We start from the raw sequence: 27,032 nt of genomic DNA on the forward strand, positions 1-27,032 counted from the left end.
CCGGGAATTGAATCTGGGTCCCTGGTGCTGTGAGGCAGCAATGCTAACCACTGTGCCACTATGCCACCCTTGTGTCAGCATGCCGCCCTCTTGCTAATGTCTTGCTAATTGCAGCAAAGGACCCATTTTAAGTTATTTTTACCCTCAGTTTTTGCCTCCAGTTTGAGAAGCAAAGCTTTTCTTTGTTCAGAAGCAAAGTAGACTGGATACAGAGTAAAGATTCTAATTATTCCTGCGGATGTGTTTTAGCTTCAGGGGACTCCCCCTCCATTCCCCCACCCTCCATTCAAACTAAACCAGTATCTGTTTCTTTGCTTCCAATTTGCACATTATTTTATCCATCTGATCGATGGAAGTTGCCATGTTTTACTGCACACATTCAAGGTTTACATATGGGCCCATATCCACTTGAAATGGGCATCATACGTAGAAATTCGTAGAATATAGACCCTCGGCAATCAAGAACAAAAGGATGCTTTTATTTCATAAGGCCAGACTCAACCCTGAGATACCCAATCTTCAACACTAGAGAAGTTCCAGTCCCAATATGTAGAATGTTTTCACACCAGGTTAAAGTCCAACAGGTTTATTTGGAATCATGAGCTTTCGGAGCACTGCGCCTTCGTGAAGGAACAGCGCTCCGAAAGCTCGTGGTTCCAATTAACCCTTTGGACTTTAACCTGGTGTGTGAGGCTTCTTACTGTGCCCACCCCAGCCCAACGCCGGCATCTCTACATCATGTAGAATATTTTGGGTATCCTAGATTTCTGACCTTGTGCACCACGTGTCACATTTAAATGCACTGCAACTTCCTTGGCCTCCGGATATGCCTGTTGCCTTTCCGTCTTGGAGTTCATAGGTCCTTTGGAAATGAGATACTTGTCATTGTAACTGATTCCCAGACTGATAGTTTTCAGCACTCTTTATGCCTGACCACTGGTAGCGGTCCCCCAGAGAGCTCACCAACACTTCCAAGGCCATGTCAGCACAACTCTTGACGAGGGACCATTGACAAATGGAACCCTTATAAAAGGCTGTGAATCTTTGGAATTCTCTACCCCAGAGAATTGTAGTTCACAGTCATTGGATGTATTCAAACAGGATTAATAATTATTTGGTTAGTCGGAATTGGAATATGGGATTAGTGCAGGAAGCTGGAATTGGCGAAGGTTCATAGGGCTGAATGGCTGGTTGCTGCTTCTACTTCTTATATCCTGGGACCCAATGATAATGCTGCGGCCAAGGCTGAGGAAATCTTGAATAGTGATACGGGGACGGATGCCTATTCTGCAGACTTTGTTAGTGTTTGTTTTGGGGATAGCTATTTATATAGAAAGTTTACGCTGGAGATTAAATGGTCTGTGGAAGACAGGTTTATAAGCTGGATAACCTTTGCTTGTTCAAGCCTTCTCATTTCTAAAACTAGGATTTTGAGGCATAATCTTTCTGCCATGATCCTATTAAAGCTCTTTACGATGCAAAATGATAGCTGCTCAGGCTTAATGCTCCAATGATCCAATTATTTGCCCTGCTCTACTCTTGCTATAGTCCCATCTAGCTGCATTGAGTATGTAGATTTTATTTTTAAAGCAAATAGGCATGTCAGGATTGAGTAATCTTTTTGTTAAAGCAAAACCTCCTGATTCTCTTTTGAGAGGTAACAGCACAATGCAAATGCAACAACATAGTGTTCTGAATGCTCAGCACCCGGTCATAACAGACCATTTAATCTCCAGTGTAAATCCCCCCCTCTCCCCACACCCCCAGGAGTCTCCAGGAATCGATCTCAATGACACTGAATCTCAGGAGAAAAATAATGGGGGCTTTAAATAAAATGAATGTTTTTTTTGGACTGTTTATTATAAAAATGATGTGGAGATGCCGGCGTTGGACTGGGGTAAGCACAGTAAGAAGTCTCACAACACCAGGTTAAAGTCCAACAGGTTTATTTGGTAGCAAATACCATAAGCTTTAGGGGCAGCGCTCCGAAAGCTTATGGTATTTGCTACCAAATAAACCTGTTGGGCTTTAACCTGGTGTTGTGGGACTTCTTATTATAAAAACGGCAGGTGGGGGGGGTGGCGGTGGAAAAATTTGTAGTGAAGGATTGTCTAAACGTATTAGGAAGAGTCTACTTGTTTACTGTTATGGACAGGAAGGGGTTAATTTAAACACTAATTTCTCCTCTCACCACCCATCTGCAAACAGAAAAGTATTTTGATTTACTTCGCCCTTTATAAGCAGTGGTGTATTTCCCAACCCCTCTGTTTTGGTGTGGTCCAATTTTTACTAATCCCACAGCAAACTCAGGATATGATGAACTCAAAGGGTTAGTTTATTTGCACACATTCTAACCATGGGAGGAACATTGCTCCCTTGCATTCGTACAGTGAAGGAAGTATAAAGAAAAGAAACATTTACAGTGCAGAGACCATAGATTTCCAGAGTCCAGAATCAAAATCCAATGAGGCATTCCTTCATGGAGCTCAAAACCAATGAAGGTTAATTCACTTTTCTGGTGCTGTTGACGTCACATGATGAGATAGGCGTGCAGTGATGAATCAATCTTGTAAACAATGGCACAGAGTTTCCAATTGAAACAATGTAGATGGGGCCAGATGTCCAACCTAGGCCAGAGCTCCTTGTCTTTGAGGCTGTTAATAAGATGGTCCAAATGGCACACTGAGACTTTGCAATGCTGCAAGGCAGTATTACTGTTTCTGCAAACCAGAGGTGACATGACTCCCACCTCTTCACGCTATCTGTGACAACGAGAGTGTATCCATTGTCTGGGTCCTCCAGATTGTTGAATGTCTCAACCATTCTGAATTGAAAGGCAGGTTGGAGGGCTCTTTGTCCCTGCAGGCGATGAGGCTCCAGTTGGCCGAGCTGGGTTATAAAATGTAGATGGCCTTTGTATAGCTCTCTTTGACTTTGGCCTGGATAGCTCACAATGTGCCGTTAGCAGCGCTTCAGAGATTACGAAGTGCAAGTTCCTCCGATACTACCAGCCAGCTTCTTTTGTTCGAGGTTCACAGACAGACGTAGATTCAGCCATATTAGCTCTTTGTCTAGTTTGAAACATTTAGAGATAGCACTGCACATCTATATATTTTACTTGAAAAATACAGTGTGATGCGGTCTTAGTCCTCACATTACTAATCGCAGAGGAAAATGGGTGAGCCATGAGAATGACAGTGTTGGGAGACTAGCAGTGGGGAGAATAGGTTTAGGTTGAGGCAATGGGATCCATCTAACCAAACCTCCAGGAATGCATTCACCCAGATGTGACAATCCCAGGACAGTGCCCTGGAAAACATTACAGGAGAGAGATTGAGGGAGAGGCTGTGGGGAGGTTGTTGTGGTGAGGCCAAAGGCAGAGAGATTTTAAACTGGCTTTTAAAGGATCACAGGATAGGTGTCGGGGGTTAAGACATTTGGGGAGGGCAGAAGAGCCACAGTGGTTGAAAGAAAATCTGTCCGTAATGGAGGATGTAAGTGAGCTGAATGATGGCAGGGATTACAAGAAGGAATCATCTCTCCCACATTAAAGCAGTGGTGGCGATAGCCAGTGTTCCTTTTTAAATTTAGCGATTGTGTGCAACCAATTTTTAATCGGTGCATAGTCCCTTTAAATATTTTTGTGTGGCTGCACATGTGTGTAATTCCTCACAGAGCAAGGCCCAGACTGAACCTTTCAGGCTGCGACACAGTTTAATGGCAGCAGCAACAACACTGAGTCGCAGAGTTTTCATTTCTTTTGCTGTGATATGAGCGACACTCCTGATCAGTAGCTTTTCATTCAGACAACCCCAAACTGAGCTGGAATGGTTTTACCATGTGTCAAAACGATAGATACGTTTCATGGTGCTCTTTACAAGCTTTTCCTGGCTGTAATTCTCTTTCTAGTGTACATATTCAAAAGAAAAGCGCGAGATAAAAGTTTGATAATGAAATATTGAAGCTTTTTTTTTTGCGCTGTAAAACATTCTAAGATATCTCCCTAAATGTTCCAAGTTGTTGATCAGATTGGGCAATGTCAATGATTTCTTCTTTTTCTGGTGCTTCAAAAAGAGCTATCTCTTGCATGTCTATTCACCAAACACTTGGTTGCAAGGACATTTTGTGAAACAAGTGGGTCGAGGGGATTGATAACGGGAAGCAGGGCTATGACAAATGAATTTAACAAGTATTTTGCATCAGTCTTCACCAGAAAGGACACAAATAACATCCCAGAAGTAGTTGTAAATCAGGAAATGTTTATTTATTTGTGTCACAAGTAGGCTTACATTAACTCTCAATGAAGTTACTGTGAAAATTTCTTAGTCGTCGCATTCCAGTGCCCGTTTGGGTACACAGAGAGAGAATTTAGCATGGCCAATGCATGTCTTTCGGACTGTGGGAGAAAACTGGAGCACCCGGAGGAAGCCCATGCAGACACGGGGAGAACGTGCAAACTCCACACAGACAGTGACCCAAGCTGGGAATCGAACCTGGGTCCCTGGCGCTGTGAGGCAGTAGTGCCAATCGCTGTGCCACCGTGCTGCCCCTGGAAGGGAGGGAGGAACTCTGGACATTTACAATCACCAGGGAAGTAAATGGTATTGAGCAGATTGTCGGGTCTGTGGCTGACAAATCCCCTGGTCTAGATGGGCTTCACCCTCCGGTCTTGAAAGAAGCGGCTAATGAGATAGTTGCTGCATTGCTTTTAATTTTCCAAAATTCTTTCAATTCAGGGAAGGTTCCATTAGATTGGAAGATAGCAAATGTAACTCCATTATTCAAAGAAGGAGGGAGACAGAAAGCAGGAAACTAAAGACCAGTTAGTCTAGCTTCTGTCACAGGGAGAATGTTAGAAGCCATTATTAAAGGGGTTACAGCAGGGCGCTTGAAAATATTCAAGGCAATCAGACAGAGTCAACATGGTTTTGTGAAAGGGAAATCATATTTGACATATTTATTGGAGTTGTTTAAAGGAATCTGGTGTGCTGTCGATTAAAGGGAACCGGTGAAGCCTTAGCTTTTTATAATTCATATAAATGACTTGGATGAAATGACTGAAGGTATGGTTACTAAATTTACTGACATAATAAAGATAGGTAGGAAAGTAAATTGTGAAGAGGATGTAAGGAAGCTACAAAGGGACATTGAAAGGCTAAATGAGTGGTCAAAAATCTGGCAAATGGAATATAATGCAGGCAAATGTGAAATTCTCCATTTTGGCAGAAAGAGTAAGAAAGAATCTGATTACCTAAATTGTGAGTTATTGCAGAGCTCTGGGGTACAGAGGGATCTGGGTGTCCTCGTGCATGAATCACAAAAGGTTAGTATGCAGGTACAGCAAGCAATTAGGAATGTTAATAGAATGCTGTCATTTATTGTGAGGGGAATTGATTACATTTAATTAGTTGGCCCAAAAAGATAGGCAATTGATTACAAAAGTAGGGAGGTTATGCTTTAGTTGTACACGGCATCGTGCAATCACATTAGGAGTATATTTTTACAGTATTGGGCTCCCTATTTAAGGAAAGATGTGAATGCATTAGAGGCAGTTCAGAGAAGGTTGCACGGTAGCACAGTGGTTAGCACTGCTGCTTCACAGCTCCAGGGTCCCAGGTTCGATTCCCGGCTCGGGTCACTGTCTTTGTGGAGTTTGCACATTCTCCTCGTGTCTGTGTGGGTTTCCTCCGGGTGCTCCGGTTTCCTCCCACAGTCCAAAGATGTGCGGGTTAGGTTGATTGGCTAGGTTAAAAATTGCCCCTTAGAATCCTGAGATGCGTAGGTTAGAGGGATTAGCGGGTAAATATGTGGGGGTAGGGCCTGGGTGGGATTGTGGTCGGTGCAGACTCGATGGGCCGAATGGCCTCCTTCTGCACTGTAGGGTTTCTATGTTTAGACTAATATCAAGAATGGGCAAAGATATAAATGTGTTAGAAGCAGTTCAGAGAATGTTTACTAGACTAATACCAGGAATGTGTGACTTATGAGAAAAGGTTGGAGAGGCTAGGTTTGTATCCACTTGAGTTTAGAAGATTTGATCGAAACTTTTCATGTCCTGATGGGTCTTGACTGGGTGGATGTGGAGAGGAGGTTTCCTCTTGTTGGAGAATCCGGAAATAGGAGGGTCACTGTTTAAAAATAAGGAGTCACCTACTTAGGACAGGGATGAGGAGAATTTTTTTCTGAGGGTTGAGAGTTTCTGGGACTCTCTTCCTCCATAGACAATGGAAGCAGAGAATGAACATTTTTAAGGCAGAGCTGGATAGATTTTTGATTAACAAGGGGGTGAAAGGTTATCGAGAATGTGGGGCCAGCCATGATCTCATTGAATGGTGGTGCAGGCTCGAGGGGTCGAGGAGCCTCCAATTCCTAATTTGCACGTTTATATCCTTAGATAGATCTTGCTTCTTGGAGGCTTGCACAGAGGAATGTTTCAACCAGAAGATTGTTTAAGTACCACAGCACAACAGTGACTACACTTCATCAGTATTTATTTCATGAATTGTGAGGTGTTTTGAGATGTCCCGTGGTCATGAAAAGCAATATGCAAATTTAAGTCTTTTTTACTGGATTTATTTACAGGAGTGGTCATAAAGGATGAGCAATTGTTTCTGAGAAAATATTTAGTGTTTAAATAGGAACTTTGATGGAGTTCAGGCACTGAGTGCCGGTATTGAAGAAAGAGAAAGAAAGGTTCTATGCAAATATAAATTCTTTCATGACCCTAGCATGTCCCAAAGCACTGCATGGCCAATGAAGTAGGTTTGAAATATAGTCCCTGTTGTAACGTAGAACCTAAAGAAGCTATACTAGTTTTTTATTCAAAGTTTCAGTGATTTGTTTCAGGTCCGGCCTTTGGTCCCAAGTGTCAGTGGAGCATTTTACCGACTGACTGGCCGTTTATGGTCTTCATACATGTTGATTGAGGATTACCACCTTTTGCATGTGCTCACGGGACATGGGCCTCCATCAGTACTCTGCACTGATGGATTCATTGTCAGCCCTTGCAACCTTCAGTTGACATGATTTCAGCACAGCCTCTGCCTTCCCCAACCCTCTCCAAAAATGTTCTCATCGTGTCTGTTCTTACCTGCTGAAGATATTGATTCCTGTTCCCTTGTGCTTCCAAGTGTTGGTTCTTAATATGTGTGGATTAGGGAGGCAAATATGTGGGGGTGACAGAGACAGGGTGGGGGCTGGGCCTGGGTAGGATGCCCTGTCGCTGAGTCGCTGCAGACTCGATGGGATGAATGACCTCCTTCTGCACTGTAGGGATTCTATGATTCATGTGCATCAAATGTACAGGAACATCCTGGCTTCCATTCTATTTCCTCAAGGGATCGGGGGAAAGAATGTTTAACTTCTTGAGATTCCTGGTGGATAATCCAACTGGGTTACCCTTATCCTCATCCAGGTTGATTCCGGGGATGGCAGGACTGATGTATGAGGAGAGATTGACTAGGTTAGGATTGTTTTCACTGCAGTTCAGATGAATGAAGGGGGATCTCATAGAGACTTATAAAATTCGAACAGGACTAGACAGGGTAGATGCAGGGAGGATATTCCTGATGGTGGGAGAGTCCAGAACCAGGGGTCACAGTCTGAGGATTCAGGGTAGACCATTTAGGACAGAGGTGAGGAGACATTGTTGAGCCTGTGGAATTCATTACCACAGGAAGTAGTTGATGCCAAAACATTGAATGTATTCAAGAGGCGGCTGGATACAGCACTTGGGGCGACTGGGATCAAAGGTTATGGGGAGAAAGCAGGATTAAGGCTATTGAGTTGGATGATCAGCCATGATCGCGATGAATGGCGGAGCAGGCTCGAAGGGCCGAATGGCCGCCTCCTGCTCCTATCTTCTATGTTTCTACCCTTGAACCTCGTGACTCCTTCAAAGATTTGATCAAGTTGACTGTCATCTTGGCGAGCTCACTTTCACTCTCCATCATGGTGAAACCCTCATCAGGCACCAGCACTGTCCCCTCATTCCTTTCCAGTACAATCCCAGCCTGGCCCAATACCTCTCGGTCTCTAGCCTGCACCTCCTGTTCTGCTAAGAGACAGCCTTCTCTTCCAGACTGTGGTGTGTGTTCTTTAGAAGGCCGTCTTTGTCTAACTGGCTATGTAGGGCACCTCTTATACCTTCGAGCATCTGGCCTATTACTGAAGTACTCTCAAATTAGCTCTCGGCTGTTTTTCTTTTATTGAGGCCATAATAATAATTAGAATTGATGAAGGAAAGTGAGGTAAAGGCCATAACTTATTTTTAAGGCGCAATTTACTTCCACTTGTGCTTTTTGCCCCCATGGTTTACAGCAGCTTGGAAGCTTGTCGATGTAAATCACAGCCACGTTGCTCCTGACTGTATTATTCTGCATTGGCACGCTGCTTCATACACTGGTGCTATTTGTTTTTGACAGGAGAGCAATCCAGCACCTCGATGTGACACGGTCAGTGAAGAAATCCAATTAGTACAAATGTTAACATGCCTGGGTCGCTCGCTCTCTCTTCTCGAGGAGATGAAGTACAGTAGTTAAATAAACAGCCCCACCTCCCGCTTTGATTGGGGCTTTTTTTTGTAATTACAGAGTCGGATAATGTCTTGGTGAGAGTTTTGTTCTAACACATGCGGCAGTTCTATTGATGAAGTTTAGGTGCAGCTGGCAAACGAGGAAGCCAGGCCAAGTGAGTTTTACTCCCAATGTTCTGCAAAGATCCAGGCTTTAATTGCCACAGGCGGTTTTGCAATAATAAATTATTGTTTTGTTTGTAGTTTATCTTTTTAAGGTTGGGGGGGGAGTTCCTCCGGGCCAGCCTGGAGAATCAGGAGTCGCTGCCAGTGTTGATCAGGTTCCCGGCAGAGTGGACAAGAAGTCTATTAATATTTAAATGCACACGTTTAAATACAATGACTGGGCTTGCAGCCCAAGTCAAATGGCCCTTGTTGTTCATCCCCCCACCTACCCAGTGGGATCTGCACTGGGCAGTCTTTGATTTTTGATTTGATTTGATTTATTATTGTCACATGTATTAGTATACAGTGAAAAGTATTGTTTCTTGCGTACTATACAGACAAAAGCATACCGTTCGTAGAGAAGGAAAGGAGAGTGCAGAATGTAGTATTGCAGTCATAGCTAGGGTGTAGAGAAAGATCAACTTAATGCGAGGTAAGTCCATTCAAAAGTCTGACAGCAGCAGGGAAGAAGCTGTTCTTGAGTCGGTTGGTACGTGACCTCAGACTTTTGTATCTTTTTCCCGATGGAAGAAGGTGGAAGAGAGAATGTCCGGGGTGCGTGGGTTCCTTAATTATGCTGGCTGCTTTGCCGAGGCAGCGGGAAGTGTAGACAGAGTCAATGGATGGGAGGCTGGTTTGCATGATGGATTGGGCTACATTCACGACCTTTTGTAGTTCCTTGCAGGAGCCATAGCAAGCTGTGACACAACCAGAAAGAATGCTTTCTATGGTGCATCTGTAAAAGTTGATGAGAGTCTCAGCTGACATGCCAAATTTCCTTAGTCTTCTGAGAAAGTAGAGGCATTGGTGGGCTTTCTTAACTATACTGTCGGCACGGGGGGGACCAGGACAGGTTGTTGGTGATCTGGACACCTAAAAACTTGGTACAGGTCTTCACAAGCGAGGACCTGGCATGTTGAACCCTGAAGGTCGAGGAAGAACCACCAACGAAGCACCATTTCATTTTTTTGGGGGAGGGGTTTACATGAGATCGGAGATCACCATTTAACAATGGCAGACCGGACTCGCAAAAGCAGGACTGGCTGGCTGTTTGTTCACCATGAATAAATTAGCATCTAACAGCTGGGACTCTGATAGATGCTGCTAACACCAGCGGGAAGCCCATCTCCCATTGGCAGGGTCACTTAGTCCCAATTCAGTAATTCGTAGCTGTTGTGTTCCTTAGCAAGAAAGAAGATTGCCTCCGAAATGGGAACTGTAGCTGGCATTTTGAACGCCCCTCTTTTGTGGGGGAGCAGGGTGTGTGATGGATGAAAGCTGGGGTTGTGGGTGGGTGGGGAAACTGATACTAGGTAGCTAAAATAAATTTCCTTCATCTGTAGCTTTTTTCACAACGGAGTTGGCAAAGCTTTGACAAAGGGTCTTCTGGACTCGAAATGCCAGCTCTTTCCTCTCCTCCCAAATACTGCCAGACCTGCTGAGATTTTCCAGCATTTTCTCCATAAATTGCCCCTTAGTGTCAGGGGGAATTAGCAGGGTTGATAGATGGGGTTACAGGGATAGGGCCTGGGTGGGATTGCCCACGCAAGCTCAATGGGCCAAATAGCACCTTCTGAATCATAGAATTATGATTCTATGAATCATGTCCAGACCAGCAAAAGTAAGAAATAAGCCAATGGAAGTTAGCAATTGGCACAGTGGGAGAAAGGAATAATGAATGAATTATAACCTCACATCTCCAGTCGACACGATCAAAAAATGTGTGGAGTGTTTGTGTCACGTTGAATCAAATATTGTTATCTTGCTCCTTGAACTTGCTTTCTTTTCTTCTTTCAGCTCACCGCTAATAAAAAGCCTAAGAAGATTATTCAGGATCCTTGTTTCAACTATTACAACTACCAGCCAGCGGAGCCAGACATAGACGATTCGGAATTTTCACATATTGTTGAGATCTATGATTTTCCTGCAGAATTTAAGACTGAAGATTTACTACGAGCTTTCTCCAGTTATCAGTATGTATCCAGTCATACTATTAATAGGGTGGAAGTAGTTGAATCCTTGGATGACTGCCAAGTTAAACCAAAAAAAAAAACCCCTCAAATTGTTTACTTGATTCATGCTCTCATTGTTTAGTGTCTCCAAGATATAATCAGTGTGGTTCCACATCTCATGCACATCATTGAGTATGTTGCAGTACACTGTGGAAACAGCCTCTGGTCACCTATTTAGGGAAAAGAATTGCTGATTCTAATCCTGAGGTATACAAACCAGAGACTCCAAGTTCAATTCACGACCTAGATGGAGTCAGCTGATCCCATTTGGAACATTATAAATGGCTGTGTCGTCCCCAGGGTAAGGATGGGAAAGGCTGGCAGAATTGATCAACGCTGATAGCCTGTGTAGCCTGTGATCGGACATTTGATGAGGACCGTATTACATTCGGCTGTGACTTGTTTTAAGTAGACATTCACTGCATTGACTCACGTAGGAAGGATGGTTACACAGATAAGGTACCGATAATGCTATACTCCAGCACAGCTTGACGCCTTCAGGATAGATGAGGAACAAAATTAAGTTTGGGTAGGGATTATTGTAGAATGGGGAGTGGGAAAGAGTAACAAGTTGAACAAGAACGAACAAGTTGAATATTATATCTTTAGAGATGTGACTTCACAATAATTACCCACATTAGAAGTGTAATTGGAAAGTAAAATACAGAATCCTTTTCAATAGAATTGAAATGGTTCCATTTCTTGTACTGTATGAAAAGGATGATCCTCATTATCATCTTCAGCCACCTGTGGTGTTGCTGTTCTGTTTTCTTACAGTCTTCTCCGAGTACATATCTTCTGCCCTTCCAATTTGGGTCAGTTTTGTTCCTCTTCCTGTTCTAGTAATGGTTGCAGAATTTTAATCTACCATTCCCTTCCACCTTGATCTATCTCTCTCTCTCTTTCAATATATCTCTCTTTCTCTCTTCACTGTCAAAAATCTGAACAAAGGTTGCTCTTGGACTCCCAGTGGAGTCTCTCCCAATACTGAGCTGTAGTGTTGAGTGAATAGGTTGTGATATCTGGCATTCTGGTTTCACTCAGTTTTCATCCCTGCCTTCTCCGAAAGCCCTGGGTAACAGTTCAGCACTCCTCCCTGTGGGCGCAACTGTGATCAGTCTTGTCGGGTACCAAGGGTTCAAACTCCGACCTTGCCCTCTGCGGTGTGCCAATTTGAAGGACCAATACCTTGCATTTCACTTCGGGATAATGCACATGATTTTCTTGCTCATATCCCATTCAGTCACTCACTAGTCTAATTGGGTACATTCAAGGTGCAGCATAGACATTCGATCTGAAATAATTGAATGGTATAGTTAGTAATTTGCACCAACTCTTTTTTTGTGTGAATCTGATTTGCATTTAGACTGTAGCCTTTAGGACCAGGAGGCAAAACCTTTCATCAATGCACACTTGAAACTCGATGTAGTAGTTTGTTTTAATGAATGCAGTTTAGATTTGGAGGTGGATTCTTTTGAAGGTCTAGATAATTGATCCTGGAGGAAGGGCCTTCTCATCGCAATTCTGCATTAATGTAGAATTCAACCGACATTAAATGTCTGACATTTTTAATATTTGAACTTAATTTTTGGCAGGTATAGTGCGGGTTACAAAAAAAACTGATATTGACTCTTCATAAATCGACCATTCATCTCCTGAAGATGATTTATTATTCCATGTTTGGCTGCGCTTATTGCTGTGAGGAGAAAAATCTGAAATGCTAGGCTCATTAACTTGCATCCAAAGCGACGCAAGTATTTCTGACCAGTATATTGGAGTCCTCCTAACCCTTGCCTGGCCACATAAGCAGCAACTCCAAATAATTAGGACAACAGAGGATACAACCAGAAGCTTAGATTAAATTCGTCTCCCTCCTATTCTTAACAAAAATGATTTGTTAATTCTTAATTTTCAAACAGCAACAGGTTCAACTAAAATAAAAACCGAAAGCACTGGAAAAGCTCAGCATTTCTGGCAGTATCTGTGAAAGAAAGAGAGTTACTGTTTCGAGTCCAATATGACTCTTCAGAACAGGTTTTTTTAAAATTCATTTGTGGGACATGGGTATTGCTCATCCCTGGTTGCCCTTAGAGGGCAGTTGATAATCAACCACATTGCTGTGGCTCTGGAGTCACATGTAGGCCAGACCAGGTAAGGACAGCAGATTTCCTTCCCAAGAGGATATTAGTGAACCAGATAAATTTTTTTCTGACAATCAACAATGTTTTCCTGGTATTCAGTAGACTTTTAATTCCAGATATTTTTTTTATTGAATTCAAATTCCACCATGGCAGGATTCGAACACGGGTCCCCAGGACATTAGCTGAGCTTCTGAGATTAATAGTCTGGCGATAATACCGCCAGACTGTTGCCTCCCCATAGGTTCAACTATTTTAGGTTGGCACTTAAAACCGTATTAAAGGTTGACAGTCATATCTGCGACATTGGTAATATTCAACTCTATTACAACCATTTTAAGCAGTTTATTTTCTTAAGATTGCTTTCTTTGTAATCATAGCGGCTGGTTGGAAATGAGTGCGAAAAAATTATTTTAAATTTAGGGTTGATGGAATGGAGTACAGTATTAGGCAGGGCAAGGGTAAAACTGAAGTCAATACAGAGAGGTAGAAGACTGAGAAAAGAGAACATAATGGAAATTAGTTTTATTTAACATTTATTAAGTGTTGACTGTTCCCTTTAATAGCTTGGGGTTCTTGCAGTTATATCCCTCCAGATTCAGAAACCATTTTGATTTTTTTACATTATTACAAGCCTATAATAGGTTGAAAAATTCTCTTCCTCACTGGTCATTTTTCATGAACATATATCTGGTACATTCATCCATTGAAAGTTATATACTTGGCAAGAAAATCACTTGGAAATGGTTGATGGTTTTGCTGATTTATTTACTTCGGAATCTTCATGTCTAGAATTTCTAAGAAGTCATAAATAAGGCTTTCCTCTACTTGGCTATTTGAGGTGCATCTTTTTTTCCAACCAAGATTCCAGAATACTTTGCACTAATCTGACGGCTCTGTTCATTTTTGTCTTTTTCTATAAATGTTTCCTTGCCTTGTTTTTATGTTTTAGTTAAAGCTGCCCCAGTGACTAGCAAGCGTATCCTGCAAGCAGTTACCTTATCACAGGCCAAGAATCATTGGTTTATAGCATTGAGCTAACTGATCCCAGAGAGGTTGGTGATAGAGGGGCCAGCATTGTTCTCGATGTCCCCTGGTTCAGGACCCTCTAGCCTGTTCCGCCTTTCAGTGAGATAGTGACTGACCTATATCCTAACCAACTCTATCCACCAGCCTTGGCTCCAAATCCTTTAATACCTTTGGCTGGTTTAGCTAGCAATCTCAGAAGTAAAATGATTAAATTATCATCTGCTGCCTTTTGAGAAAGAGTCTGAGTTCCACACTTTTGCCACCCTTTTCATGAAGAACTTTTTCCTAACCGTTCCTGACTTATGGTCCTGCTCTTGATGACATTCCAGCAACGTCTGCTGAAGTTGTGCAGATGTGGATGTGAGCCGAGGACAGAACTGAACTTAGTGAAATTTAGAAGCCACCAGACTCTGATGTCGGGATTGAAAATACTCCCAACAGAACTCAGTTGACTGGTAGATTCATCAACTAACCTGTGAGAGTTGAGCTGATGGATCACTGGGTAGATTCTATAACATGAGTGTATATTTATTTGAGTCTGTTGGAAGGTTGCCTTTGAAGCTTGCCACTTTTAGACACAACTATGGGGAAAAAAATGAGGTTTGCATCAGCAACTTCAAAGAGTTAAAAAATCACATCAAATTTTCACTTGTGACCAGAGTGGATATTCTCCTTTTGAATGTTTACATTTAGAATCATAGAATCTGACAGTGCAGAAGGAGGTCATTCAGCCCATTGAGTCGGCATCGATCACATTCCCACCCTGGCCCTATTCCTAGAACCCCATGCATTTACCCAGCTAGTCACCCTGACACAGTTTAAAGCAAAGTTTATTTATTAGTCACAAATAAGGCTTGCATTAACACTGCAATGAAGTTACTGTAAAATTCCCCGAGTTGCCACACTCTGGCGGCTGTTCGGGTCAATGCACCCTAACCAGCACGTCTTTCAGAATGTGGGAGGAAACCGGAGCACCCGGAGGAACCCACTCAGACACGGGGAGAATGTGCAGACTCCACACAGACAGTGACACAAGCCGGTAATCGGATCCAGGTCCCTGGCGCTGTGAGGCAGCAGTGCTAGCCACCGTGCCGCCCTTATTGATCACCTCATCATATCAAAATATTTTAAAATACTCCACACAATGAATTATTATTACTGGGACACAGCAACTGTTACCGGGCAAACAAAGCTATCGTTCTAGACTTGGAACTCCTTGCAAATGGGCGGGTTGTTGAAACAAAGGTAGAACATTTTAGGAATGCACAGCAGTTCAATTAACATCTGCAAGGAAAGCAGCTTATGTTTATATAGAGCATTTAACAAAAAGTCCCTCGAAAGAGCTTTGTAGGAGCATTGAAAAAAAACAAAATATGACACCGAGTCTCATTAGGAGATACTCGGGCAGAAGAACCAAAAGCTTTGTCAAAGAGGTGAGCTTAAAGGAGGAAAGTAAGGCAGAGTGGTTTAGGAAGGGGATTCTTGAGTTCAGGACCCAGGCAACTATGAGCGTGACTACCAGTGGTAGAGCAATTAAAATCAGGATGCCCAAGAGGTGAGAATTGGAGAAACGCAGATATCTCTGAGGGTTGTAGGTCTGGAGGAGATTACAGGAATAGCTGTGGGCAAACACACAGTGGGATTTGAAAACAAAAGCCAATTTACCATTTAAGCGTGGAACTCATTAGTACTCTTTAATTAGCATTTGCTTTTTTCAATGACTTTGTTTAAAGTAATATTGCAGGGTGATAATTCTCTGTTCCTCTTTGAAACCTGTGACAAGATTTTTCATGTCCATCTAAATGAAGGAACAGGGAGTCAGTCCCTTTGTTTTAATACCATATTTAAGTTGCAATGCAGCCCACCAAGTACTGTGTTGGAGTGTTTCAGCCTAGGTTATGAGTTGAAACCTGAGATGGGGTTCAATTGCACAACAGTAGGTTTGCCAACTGTTTAAATTCTGAAGTGAACTCTCGAGTTTGAATCGAAGCTCAAAAGATCCGTGAAGTTGCCATTAAATTGACAAAATCGCAGGGATTACTGGTGAGAAGTGCACATATTATACTGATACGATAGTGGATATTCCTTTGTTTATTTTTGGGGTGAGGCATTAAAATTTCAGCTGTGTGATGTGGAACTGGAGTCAGGTATAGGCCGGTCCAGATGAGGAGTAGCAAGTTCCTTTCCCTGAGGGCCTTCCATAGAGAACCAGTTGGGTTTTTGCAATAATCTGCCTGCTATCGGTGAGTACTTTCCTGATACCAATCCGCAAATTATTGAATTCAACTCTCAATGTCTGGGCTGCTAGCCCACTATTATAACCATCATGGCATTGTGCCCGAAATAGTGACATAGATAAGCTGCAGAGCTGGGCTGAGAGGTGGCAAATGGAGTTTAATGCGGAAAAGTGTGAGGTGAGTCACTTTGGAAGGAGTAACAGGAATACAGAGTACTGGGCTAATGGTAAGATACTTGGTAGTGTGGATGAACAGAGGGATCTGGGTGTCCATGTGCATAGATCCCTGAAAGTTGGCATCCAGGTTGATAGGGTTGTTAAGAAGGCGTACGGTGTGTTAGCTTTTATTGGTAGAGGGATTGAGTTTCGGAGCCAGGAGGTCATGTTGCAACTGTACAAAACTCTGGTGCGGCCACACTTGGAGTATAGCGTACAGTTCTGGTCGCCGCATTATAGGAAGGATGTGGAAGTGTTGGAAAGGGTGCAGAGGAGATTTACCAGGATGTTGCCTGGTATGGTGGGAAAATCGTACGAGGAAAGGCTGAGGGACTTGAGGTTGTTTTCGTTAGAGAGAAGAAGGTTAAGAGGTGACTTAATAGAGGCATACAAGATGATCAGAGGATTAGATAGGGTGGATAGTGAGAGCCTTTTTCCTCGGATGGTGATGGCTAACACTAGGGGACATAGCTTTAAATTGAGGGGTGATAGATATAGGACAGATGTTAGAGGTAGGTTCTTTACTCAGAGAGTAGTAAAGGCGTGGAATGCCCTGCCTGCAGCAGTAGTAGACTCGTCAACATTAAGAGCATTCAAATGGTTATTGGATAAGCATATGGATGATATTGGAATAGTGTAGGTTAGATGGGCTTTAGATTAGTTTCACTGGTCGGTGCAACATCGAGGGCCGAAGGGCCTGTACTGCGCTGTAATGTTCTATGTTATATGTTCTATGTTCTAGAGGTTTACAGCATGGAAACAGGCCCTTCAGCCCAAATTGTCCATGCCGTCCTTTTTTTTTTAAAACCCCTGAACTAATCCCAATTGCCCGCATTTGGCCCATATCCCTCTATACCATCGTACCCATGTATCTATCCAAATGCTTTTTAAAAGATAAATTTGTACCCGCCTCTACTACTACCTCTGGCAGCTTGTTCCAGACACTCACCATCCTTTGTGTGAAACAATTGCCCCTCTGGACACTTTTGTACCTCTCCCCTCTCACCTTAAACCTATGCCCTCTAGTTTTGGACTCCCCTACCTTTGGGAAAAGATATTGACTATCTACCTTGTCTATGCCCCTCATTATTTTATTGACCTCTATAAGGTCACCCCTCAGCCTCCTACGCTCCAGAGAAAAAAGTCCCAGTCTATTCAGCCTCTCCTTATAACTCAATCCATCAAGTCCCGGTAGCATCCTAGTAAATCTTTTCTGCACTCTTTCTGGTTTAATAATATCCTTTCTATAATAGGATGACCAGAATTGCACACAGTATTCCAAGTGTGGCCTTACCAATGTCTTGTACAACTTCAACAAGACGTCCCAACTCCTGTATTCAATGTTCTGACCGATGAAACCCAGCATGCCGAATGCCTTCTTCACCACTCTGTCCACCTGTGACTCCACTATGAACATGTTACCCCTAGATCTCTTTGTTCTGTAACTCTCCCCAACGCCCTACCATTAACTGAGTAAGTCCTGCCCTGGTTCAATCTACGAAAATGCATCACCTCGCATTTGTCTAAATTAAACTCCATCTGCCATTCGTCAGCCTACTGGCCCAATTGCTCAAGATCCCGTTGCAATTGGAGATAACTTTCTTCACTGTCCACTATGCCACCAATCTTGGTGTCATCTGCAAACTTACTAACCATGCCCCCTATATTCTCATCCAAATCATTAATATAAATGACAAATAACAGTAGGCCCAGCACTGATCGCTGAGGCACACCGCTGGTCACAGGCCTCCAGTTTGAAAAACAACCCTCTACAACCACCCTCTGGCTTCTGTCAAGAAGCCAATTTTGTATCCATTTAGATACCTCACCTTGGATCCCGTGAGATTTAACTTTATGCAACAACCTACCATGCGGTACCTTGTCAAAGGCCTTGCTGAAGTCCATGTAGACAACATCAACTGCACTGCCCTCATCTACCTTCTTGGTTACCCTTTCAAAAAACTCAATTAAATTTGTGAGACATGATTTTCCACTCTCAAAGCCATGCTGACTGTCCCTAATCAGTACTTGCATCTCTAAATGCCTGTAGATCCTGTCTCTCAAAATACCTTCCAACAGTTTACCCACCATCACTGGCCTGTAGTTCCCAGGCTTTTCCCTGCAGCCCTTTTTAAACAAAGGCACAACATTTGCCACTCTCCAATCTTCAGCCACCTCATCCGTGACTATCAATGATTCAAATATCTCGGCTAGGGGACCCACAATTTCCTCCCGAGCCTCCCACAACATCCTGGGATATACTTCATCAGGTCCCGGGGATTTATCTACCTTGATGTGCTTTAAGACTTCCAGCACCACCACCTCTGTAATATGTACACTCCTCAAGACATCACTATTTATTTCCCCAAGTTCCCTATCATCCATGCTTTTCTCAACAGTAAATACTGACGAGAAATATTCATTTACGATCTCGCCCATCTCTTGTGGATCCGCACATAGATGACCTTGCTGATCCTTAAGAGGCCCTACTCTCTCCCTTGTTACTCTTTTGCCCTTTATGTATTTGTAGAAGCTCTTTGGATTCTCCTTTGCCTTATCTGCCAAAACAATTTTGTGTCCCCTTTTTGCCCTCCTGATTTCTCTCTTAACTCTACTCCTACACCCCCTATACTCTTCAAGAGATTCACTTGATCCCAGCTGCCTATGCATGTCATGTGCCTCTTTCTTCTTCTTGATCAGGGCCTCAATATCCCGAGTCATCCAGGGTTCCCGACTTCTGCCAGCCTTGCCTTTCACTCTAAGAGGAATGTGTTTACCCTGAACCCTGGTTAACACACTTTTGAAAGCCTGCCACTTACCAGACATCCCTTTGCCTTCCCACAGACTCCCCCAATTCACTTTTGAAAGTTCCTGCCTGATACCATCAAAATTGGCCTTGCCCCAATTTAGAATTTTAACTTTTGGGACAGACCTATCATTCTCCATAGCTATCTTAAAACTATTAGAATTATGGTCACTGGTCCCAAAGTGATCCCTCGCTAACACTTCTGTCACCTGCCCTTCCTTATTTCCCAAGAGGAGGTCAAGTTTTGCCCCCTCTCTAGTCGGGCCATCTACATACTGAATGAGAAATTCCTCCTGAATACACACAACAAATTTCTCTCCATCCAACCGTCTAATACTATGGCTGTCCCAGTCAATGTTGGGAAGGTTAAAATCTCCGACTATTACCACCCTATTTTTCTTGGAGCTATCTGTAATCTCCTTACATATTTGCTCCTCAATTTCCCGCTGACTATTTGGGGGCCTATAGTACAACCCTATCAAAGTGATTTCCCCCTTCTTATTTCTCAGTTCTACTGATATAGACTCAGTGGCCGAACCCTCGGATATATAAGGCAGGTTAGGGTGAATAAACCTAACTTGAATGAGTAAATTGTTGCTCCCTCATCGTAATCTCCCCTAAATATTCATACTGCTTAAATGCCCGTTCAAGTTTTTGTGTGTCTGAGGCTAAAATTCTCAGGAGCTTGGAATTAAGTAAAACTTCACATTTTAAAGTTAGCGTTAAGAAACACAATAGCTATGATTTATTTTGTAGCCAACATTAAAGTACTCCAGAATATTTACATGGAAGCAAATCCCTCCTGGTCTAAAATGGCCTTTTGTATTGCCTATGCAGAGGGTAAAGAGAGGTGTACTATTAAAGAAATTGGTTTATTAAGCTGTCACCAGAAGGCAATTTAGTGGAAGAATCTTCTTCAGCTTCACACATGAAGAAGAATTGTCCCTTCTTGCCCCTTTGCACTGCTTTTCCTGAGGTACTGTAATTTCAATAAATTACTCGTTTTCTTCCTGTATAATTACTGTAAATATTGGCAAAAGTGCCCATGTACTTTGACTGGAACACTGTCGTCACCAATCATAGTAAGAAGTCTCACAACACCAGGTTAAAGTCCAACAGGTTTATTTGGTAGCACAAGCCACTAGCTTTCGGAGTGCTGCTCCTTCATCAGGTAAGCATCACCACAGTTGATATTCCTTTTGGGTTTTTGTCTGCCAAACAGCACGGGATGCTGGTCTAAAGGTAATCATTTCTAGCCTGCTCTCACCTTCCTTTTTTCCCATCTTTCTTATAAACGTGCGATTAGAATGGGGTGAACTGAGATGAGGAGAAATTTCTTCACCCAGAGAGTGGTGAACCTGTGAAATTCACTACCGCAGAAAATAGTTGAGGCCAAAATGTTGTGTGATTTCGGGAAGAAATTAGATATAGACTCCTGACAGTGCAGAAGGAGGCCATTTGGCCCATTGAGTCTGCACCGATTCTCTGACGGAGTATTTTATCCAGTCCCTCTATCCCATCCTATCCCCGTAACCCCACACCTTTACTATGGCCAGTCCACCTAACCTGCGCATCTTTGGACTTTGGGAGGAAACCGGAGCACCATGAGGAAATCCACGCAGTAAGACTATAAGATATAGGAGCAGAATTAGGCCACTCGGTCCATCGCGTGTGCTCTGCCATTCAATCATGGCTGATTTTTTTCTCATCCCCATTCTCCTGCCTTTTCACCATAACCCTGATCCCCTTATCAATCAAGAACCTATCTATCTCTGTCTTAAAGACACTCAATGACCTGGCCTCCACAGCCTTCTGCGGCAAAGAGTTCCACAGATTCACCACTCTCTGGCTGAAGAAATTCCTCCTCATCTCCGTTTTAAAGGATCGTCCCTTTAGCCTGAGGTGGTTCTAGTTTTTCCTATTAGTGGAAACATCCTCTTCACATCCACTCTATCCAGGCCTCGCAGTATCCTGTAAGTTTCAATAAGATCACCCCTCATCCTTCTAAACTCCAACAAGTACAGATCCAGAGTCCTCAACCGTTCCTCATACAACAAGCTCTTCATTCCAGGGATCATTCTTGTGAACCTCCTCTGGACCCTTTCCAAGGCCAGCACACATCCTTCCTTAGATATGGGGTCCAAAACTGCTCACAGTACTCCAAATGGGGTCTGACCAGAGCCTCATACAGCCTCAGAAGTACATCCCTGTTCTTGTATTCTAGCCCTCTCGACATGAATGCTAACATTGCATTTGCCTTCCTAACTGCTGACTGAACCTGCACGTTAACCTTAAGAGAATCTTGAACAATGACTCTCAAGTCCCTTTGTGTTTCTGATTTCCGAAGCATTTTCCCATTTAGAAAATAGTCTATGCCTCCATTCCTCCTTCCAAAGTGCATAGCTTCACAGTGATGGGGAGAACATGCAAACTCCACACAGACAGTGGCCCAAAGCTGAAATTGAACCCGGGTCTCTGGTGCGGTGAGGCAGCAGTGCTAACCACTGTGCCACCTTGGGGCTAAAGGGATCAAGGGATATGGGGGGAAAGGAAGGATCAGGATATTGAATTTGATGATCAGCCATGATCAAAATGAATGGCGGACCTGCTTCTTGTTTCTATGTTCATCTGCTTTACCAGGTAGGTCAGAGTCAGACAAATATAGCAAAAAAAGGTGACAGGCGACGGGGAACATTGTAGGGACCTACATGTGGTACGCTAACAGTTAACCCAGAGCCCGTGTTCCAAGTTAGATCGCACAAATGTGTTACAAGGGGACATGAAGGTAAAGTAGTAAAAGGCAACGATACTAATGTCAGCAAGCACAAATCGTGATTAATACGTGGAATGCCTGGTTGGGTACTGGAGGCAAAAGCTTTCAAAACACTCAAGAGCTTGTTAGCTGCAATGATGGAGGGGAGACCACAAGTTTAAATGCAAGAAGGGCATATATGGGTCGATTGGCATCCCTTGTCAGCAATTACTATTCATCTTTTGTGACCTATAAGGATCGTTGGCGAACTTTGCAACTTTGCCCACAAGCTTGGTTACGCTGTAGAGCTTAAAAATGTACAGTCTTGGTATTTAGATTTTCAATCCCAGCGTGAAGGATCATCAGTAAATGCAGTATTCACAGTTCGGACTGAATCTAAGCTGACACTTCAGTACACTGGTAGTGTTCAAGCTCCTGCTCTCATTGCCTTGTCCAGGTCAATGTTAACAGAACCCATGATGCCATTCAAAGAAGAGCAAGGAATTCTCTTGGTAATCTGGCCAGCCTGCTTCCTTCAGCCAGCTAAACCAAAAATAGTGGCTTGCTTCATTGCTGTTTCGTGGAATGTTGCTGTACACAAAACAGCTGCTGCCATCAACAGTTGCCAAATGATGCAAAGTAATTCATTGTGAAGTGCTTCTGAGTGCTGATAAGGTGCTATATAAATGCAAGTCTGACTTTCTAATCAAGCTGTATTGTGTATTGCACAGAATTGCATGCCATTATGGTTGGGGGTTACAAGTTCAGCATTCAGTTGTGCAAAATTAATTTCTAAATGCCTTGTAATTATGCCATTACTTCAATAATCAGATTCATTGCTGTCGCAGTGCATCACTTTGTTATATTTGTGCTAGGAGGAAGATAATCAGATTTGACAATTCCAGCTGTATTGCCCTGCCTGTGAAGTTTTCATATCTATCTGTTGCTAATTACTTCTTTTCACATCTCCAAGGCTGATTAATTGTGATTTCTTTTGTCGAAGTTGTGTCTTTCTCTCACTTTTTTTTTGTTTTCCATCTTGTGAAGTGCGGGCGGCACGGTGGCACAGTGGTTAGCACTGCTGCCTCACAGCGCCTGGGACCCTGGTTCGAATCCCGGCTTGGGTCACTGTCTGTGTGGAGTTTGCACGTTCTCCCCGTGTCTGCGTGAGTTTCCTCCGGATGCTCCGGTTTCTCCCCACAGTCTGAAAGACGTGCTGGTTGGGTGCATTGACCTGAACAGGCGATGGAGTGTGGTGGCGAGGGGAATTTCACAGTAACTTCATTGCAGTGTCAATGTAAGCCTTACTTGTGACTGATAAATAAACTTAAAAAAATTATTTGCTGTTGAGGCAGATAGGTAGGTGACGGTTGGCAAAGCTCTTCAGTATAGTTAAGTTTAAAATTTATTTATTAGCGTCGTAAGTAGGCTTACATTAACACTGCAATGAAGTTACTGTGAAAATCCCCTAGCCGCCACACTCCGGCACCTGTTCAGATGCACAGAGGGAGAATTTAGCACGGCCAATGCACCTAACCAGCCCGACTTTCGGACTGTGGGAGGAAACCGGAGCTCCCGGAGGAAACCCATGCAGACACGGGGAGAACGTGCAGACTCCGCACAGACAGTGACTCAAGACGGGAATCAAATCCAAGTCCCTGGCGCTGTGAGGCAGCAGTGCTAACCACTGTGCTACGGGAAAGTATTTCACTTTCCCGAACGATTCTCCCCGTGGGGCCTCACTATATGTGGAACAATGTCGAAATTTCAATTTGGCTCACTCTTTATGTCTCCAAATTTTCTCTCCCCCTCTCTTTTCCTGTGCTCTCCTCACAGGGGTACGGTTCCACTGACCCCATTTACTCCTATACTTTTTTCCAACTGGCCTCGCCTCGTCCGAGTCTAGAAAGTCAGTGTTGGTAATTACTTAGAATTGAGCCAGTTCACCCTTGTCTATACAACCCTAGCTAATTTCCCCTCCCTAACCCAGGGTGCTGAGGCCAATTAGCTGCTAGCTTTGCTGAGGCAAGTAATTTAATATCAACTGAGACTAACCCAGGCACTTGCTGATTAGTCTGGCTCAGCCTTTGTCAACTGTGACACTGAAGAGCCTTGCCTTTTTGTCCGCGTGGATCTGCATAATTCTCAACAGTTTTGATTCAAACAGCTATCTCTCTTCCTTGTGCAAAAGGTTGGACTCTGTAATTCTGAATGCTCTTTTTCTGTTAGGAAGAAAGGATTCGATATCAAGTGGGTGGACAACACACATGCTTTAGGCTTGTTTTCAAGTGCAATTGCAGGTATGTTTTGAATTTGCATTGAATTGAAGATTATGAAGGGTATAGATAGGGTGAACAGTGGGAAGCTTTTTCCCAGGTCGGAGGTGACGATCACGAGGGGTCACGGGCTCAAGCTGAGAGGGGCGAAGTATAACTCAGACATCAGAGGGACGTTTTTTACACAGAGGGTGGTGGGGGCCTGGAATGCGCTGCCAAGTAGGGTGGTGGAGGCAGGCACGCTGACATCGTTTAAGACTTACCTGGATAGTCACATGAGCAGCCTGGGAATGGAGGGATACAAACGATTGGTCTAGTTGGACCAAGGAGCGGCACAGGCTTGGAGGGCCGAAGGGCCTGTTTCCTGTGCTGTACTGTTCTTTGTTCTTTGAATTGTATGAAACTTATCCAAAAGTTACTTTTTTTTTAAAAAGATGGCATCGGAGCATGGCAACTTCTTGTGAGCTGTCCCCAACATACCCTCTAATTCCATCTTTTACTCTCGTTCTATGCTCTTAAAACTTAACTCTAACTCCTTTGAACTTTCTAATAATGTTCTGATCTTTCTCGACTCCCTATCTGTAACTAGCACTATATTCTGCATCCTCTCCTTTTCCTTCTCCCCTTTGTACTTTATGAATGGCATAGCGTACAACACTTTTCACTATCCCCATACATATGACAATAATGAAGCAAATCAAAAAAATCAAGCAATCCTCATTTGAATTTGGAAAACTATTGTACATGCGGTCAATGACATTTTGACCGTAACTTTTGTTGTTTAGTTTTCTAGTTCTAGAAGGTACCCTTATCTCTAGGGCCAGTGGGCTGACGAATGGCAGATGGAGTTTAATTTCGATAAATGCGAGGTGATGCATTTTCATAGATTGAACCAGGGCAGGACTTACTCAGTTAATGGTAGGGCATTGGGAAGAGTTACAGAACAAAGAGATCTAGGGGTAACATGTTCATAGCTCCTTGAAAGTGGAGTCACAGGTGGACAGAGTGGTGAAGAAGGCATTCGGCATGCTTGGTTTCATCGGTCAGAACATTGAATACAGAGTTGGGACGTCTTGTTGAAGTTGTGCAAGACATTGGTAAGATCACACTTGGAATACTGTGTGTAATTCTGGTCACCCTATTATAGAAAGGATATTATTAAACCAGAAAGAGTGCAGAAGAGATTTACTAGGATGCTACCGGAACTTGATGGTTTGAGTTGTAAGGAGAGGCTGGATAGCCTGGGACTTTTTTCTCTGGAGCGTGGAAGGCCGAGGGGTGATCTTGTAGAGGTCTATAAAATAATGAGGGGCACAGATCAGCTAGAAAGTCAATATCTTTTCCCAAAGGTAGGAGAGTCTAAAACAAGAGGGCATAGGTTTAAAGTGAGATGGGAGAGATACAAAAGTGTCCAGAGGGGCCATTTTTTCACACAAAGGATGGTGAGTGTCTGGAACAAGCTGCCAGAGGTAGTAGTAGAGGCGGGTACAATTTTGTCGTTTAAAAATCATTTCGACAGTTACATGGGTAAGATGGGTATAGCGGGCTATGGCCAAATGCGGGCAATTGGGATTAGCTTATGGGTTTTTAAAGAAAGGGCGGCATGGACAAGTTGGGCCAAAGGGCCTGTTTCCATGCTGGAAACCTCTATGACTCTAGAACTCTAATTGAAGACCGCAGACTGATCCCTTTCATTTTAAGGGTTTGTATGGTGGTCGTCTTAAAAGTGTCTGCCAAGATTTCCCATTGTCGAGTAGTTTTGCCGAGCTATGTGGGTGCAGCTTCATTTTCTTCTTCCATTCTCTTTGCATTAACACTGATCATCCTCCTTATCAACTCTCTTTCCTAGTCTTCTCCTTTCTCAAACACCTGAGGAGGGAGAGAGATATCAATATTGTATATTGTAGGTTCGAAACACCAGGACGTTTGCTGGTTCCCAACTCCCAGCATGTTACCTGTCACTGAGAAGGAGAATGGGACTGGGATACTGTTTTGACAAGGGTCATGTGGTTAGGGCAAGAGGGAATCACTGAGTGGCTTGGAATAGTTGGAAAGTAACGTCCAAAACTTTGTGAATAATTTTTATTAAGACGCAAGGAGGCTTGCATTACCACTGCAATGAAGTTACTGTGAAAATCCCCGAGTCGCCACACTCCGGTGCCTGTTCGGGTACACTGAGGGAGAATTTAGCATGGCCGATGCACCTAACCAGCACGTCGTTTGGACTGTGGGAGGAAACTGGGAGCACCCGGAGGAAACCCACGCAGACGTGGGGAGAACATGCAAACTCCACACAGACAGTGACCCAAGCCGGGAATTGAACCCGGGTCCCTGGCGCTGAGAGGCAGCAGTTCTAACCACTGTGCTACCATGAGGAAGGTCAGGTACCATATCTTGAAAAAGTTTAAAAAACACTCCAACCAAGATTAAATCAAAGGTCAGGTAAAAGAACTGATGTTATAAATATTTTCGTATATTCACTTTGTGGTTTTCCTTTTCGGATTGTTACATGTTTGAAAAAAACAATCACTTGTCTATGCCCCTATTTTTGATGTGTGTAAGTTTGTTATGAATTAAGTATATGTGTGTCTATGTACACAAATATAAGGAAAGTACCCAGGAAGTAAGAAAGAAAACCTTTCTTAGTCTGGTGAAATGTCTAATTTAAATTTGGAAGCATTGCTGATTTCACAGAAAGTTATTTGAACATTGCATTAGGTGCACCCAGCTGTTGTTTACTGATAACAAGTCTGTGCCTGACGCTTAAATAAATGTTTCTGATTCTTGTCATTTATTTTTGCTCTTATTTTTCGCAGGCAACATGTGTAAA

The 27,032-nt window shown here is 43.3% G+C and overlaps 1 protein-coding gene across 2 annotated transcripts in view; it reads left to right on the forward strand.

Annotated features, from left to right (window-relative positions):
- Positions 1 to 27,032, forward strand: part of r3hcc1l (R3H domain and coiled-coil containing 1-like) — a 184,053-nt gene that overhangs the window by 99,727 nt on the left and 57,294 nt on the right. For both annotated transcript variants that reach the window (XM_078223083.1, XM_078223084.1), the window contains exons 3-4: positions 10,535 to 10,710; positions 24,156 to 24,226. In XM_078223083.1, coding sequence (XP_078079209.1) covers positions 10,535 to 10,710; positions 24,156 to 24,226 — 247 coding nt within the window. The remainder of the gene's footprint in view (positions 1 to 10,534; positions 10,711 to 24,155; positions 24,227 to 27,032) is intronic.

Source organism: Mustelus asterias, chromosome 11 (assembly GCF_964213995.1).
Source record: "Mustelus asterias chromosome 11, sMusAst1.hap1.1, whole genome shotgun sequence".
Lineage (NCBI taxonomy): Eukaryota > Metazoa > Chordata > Chondrichthyes > Carcharhiniformes > Triakidae > Mustelus > Mustelus asterias.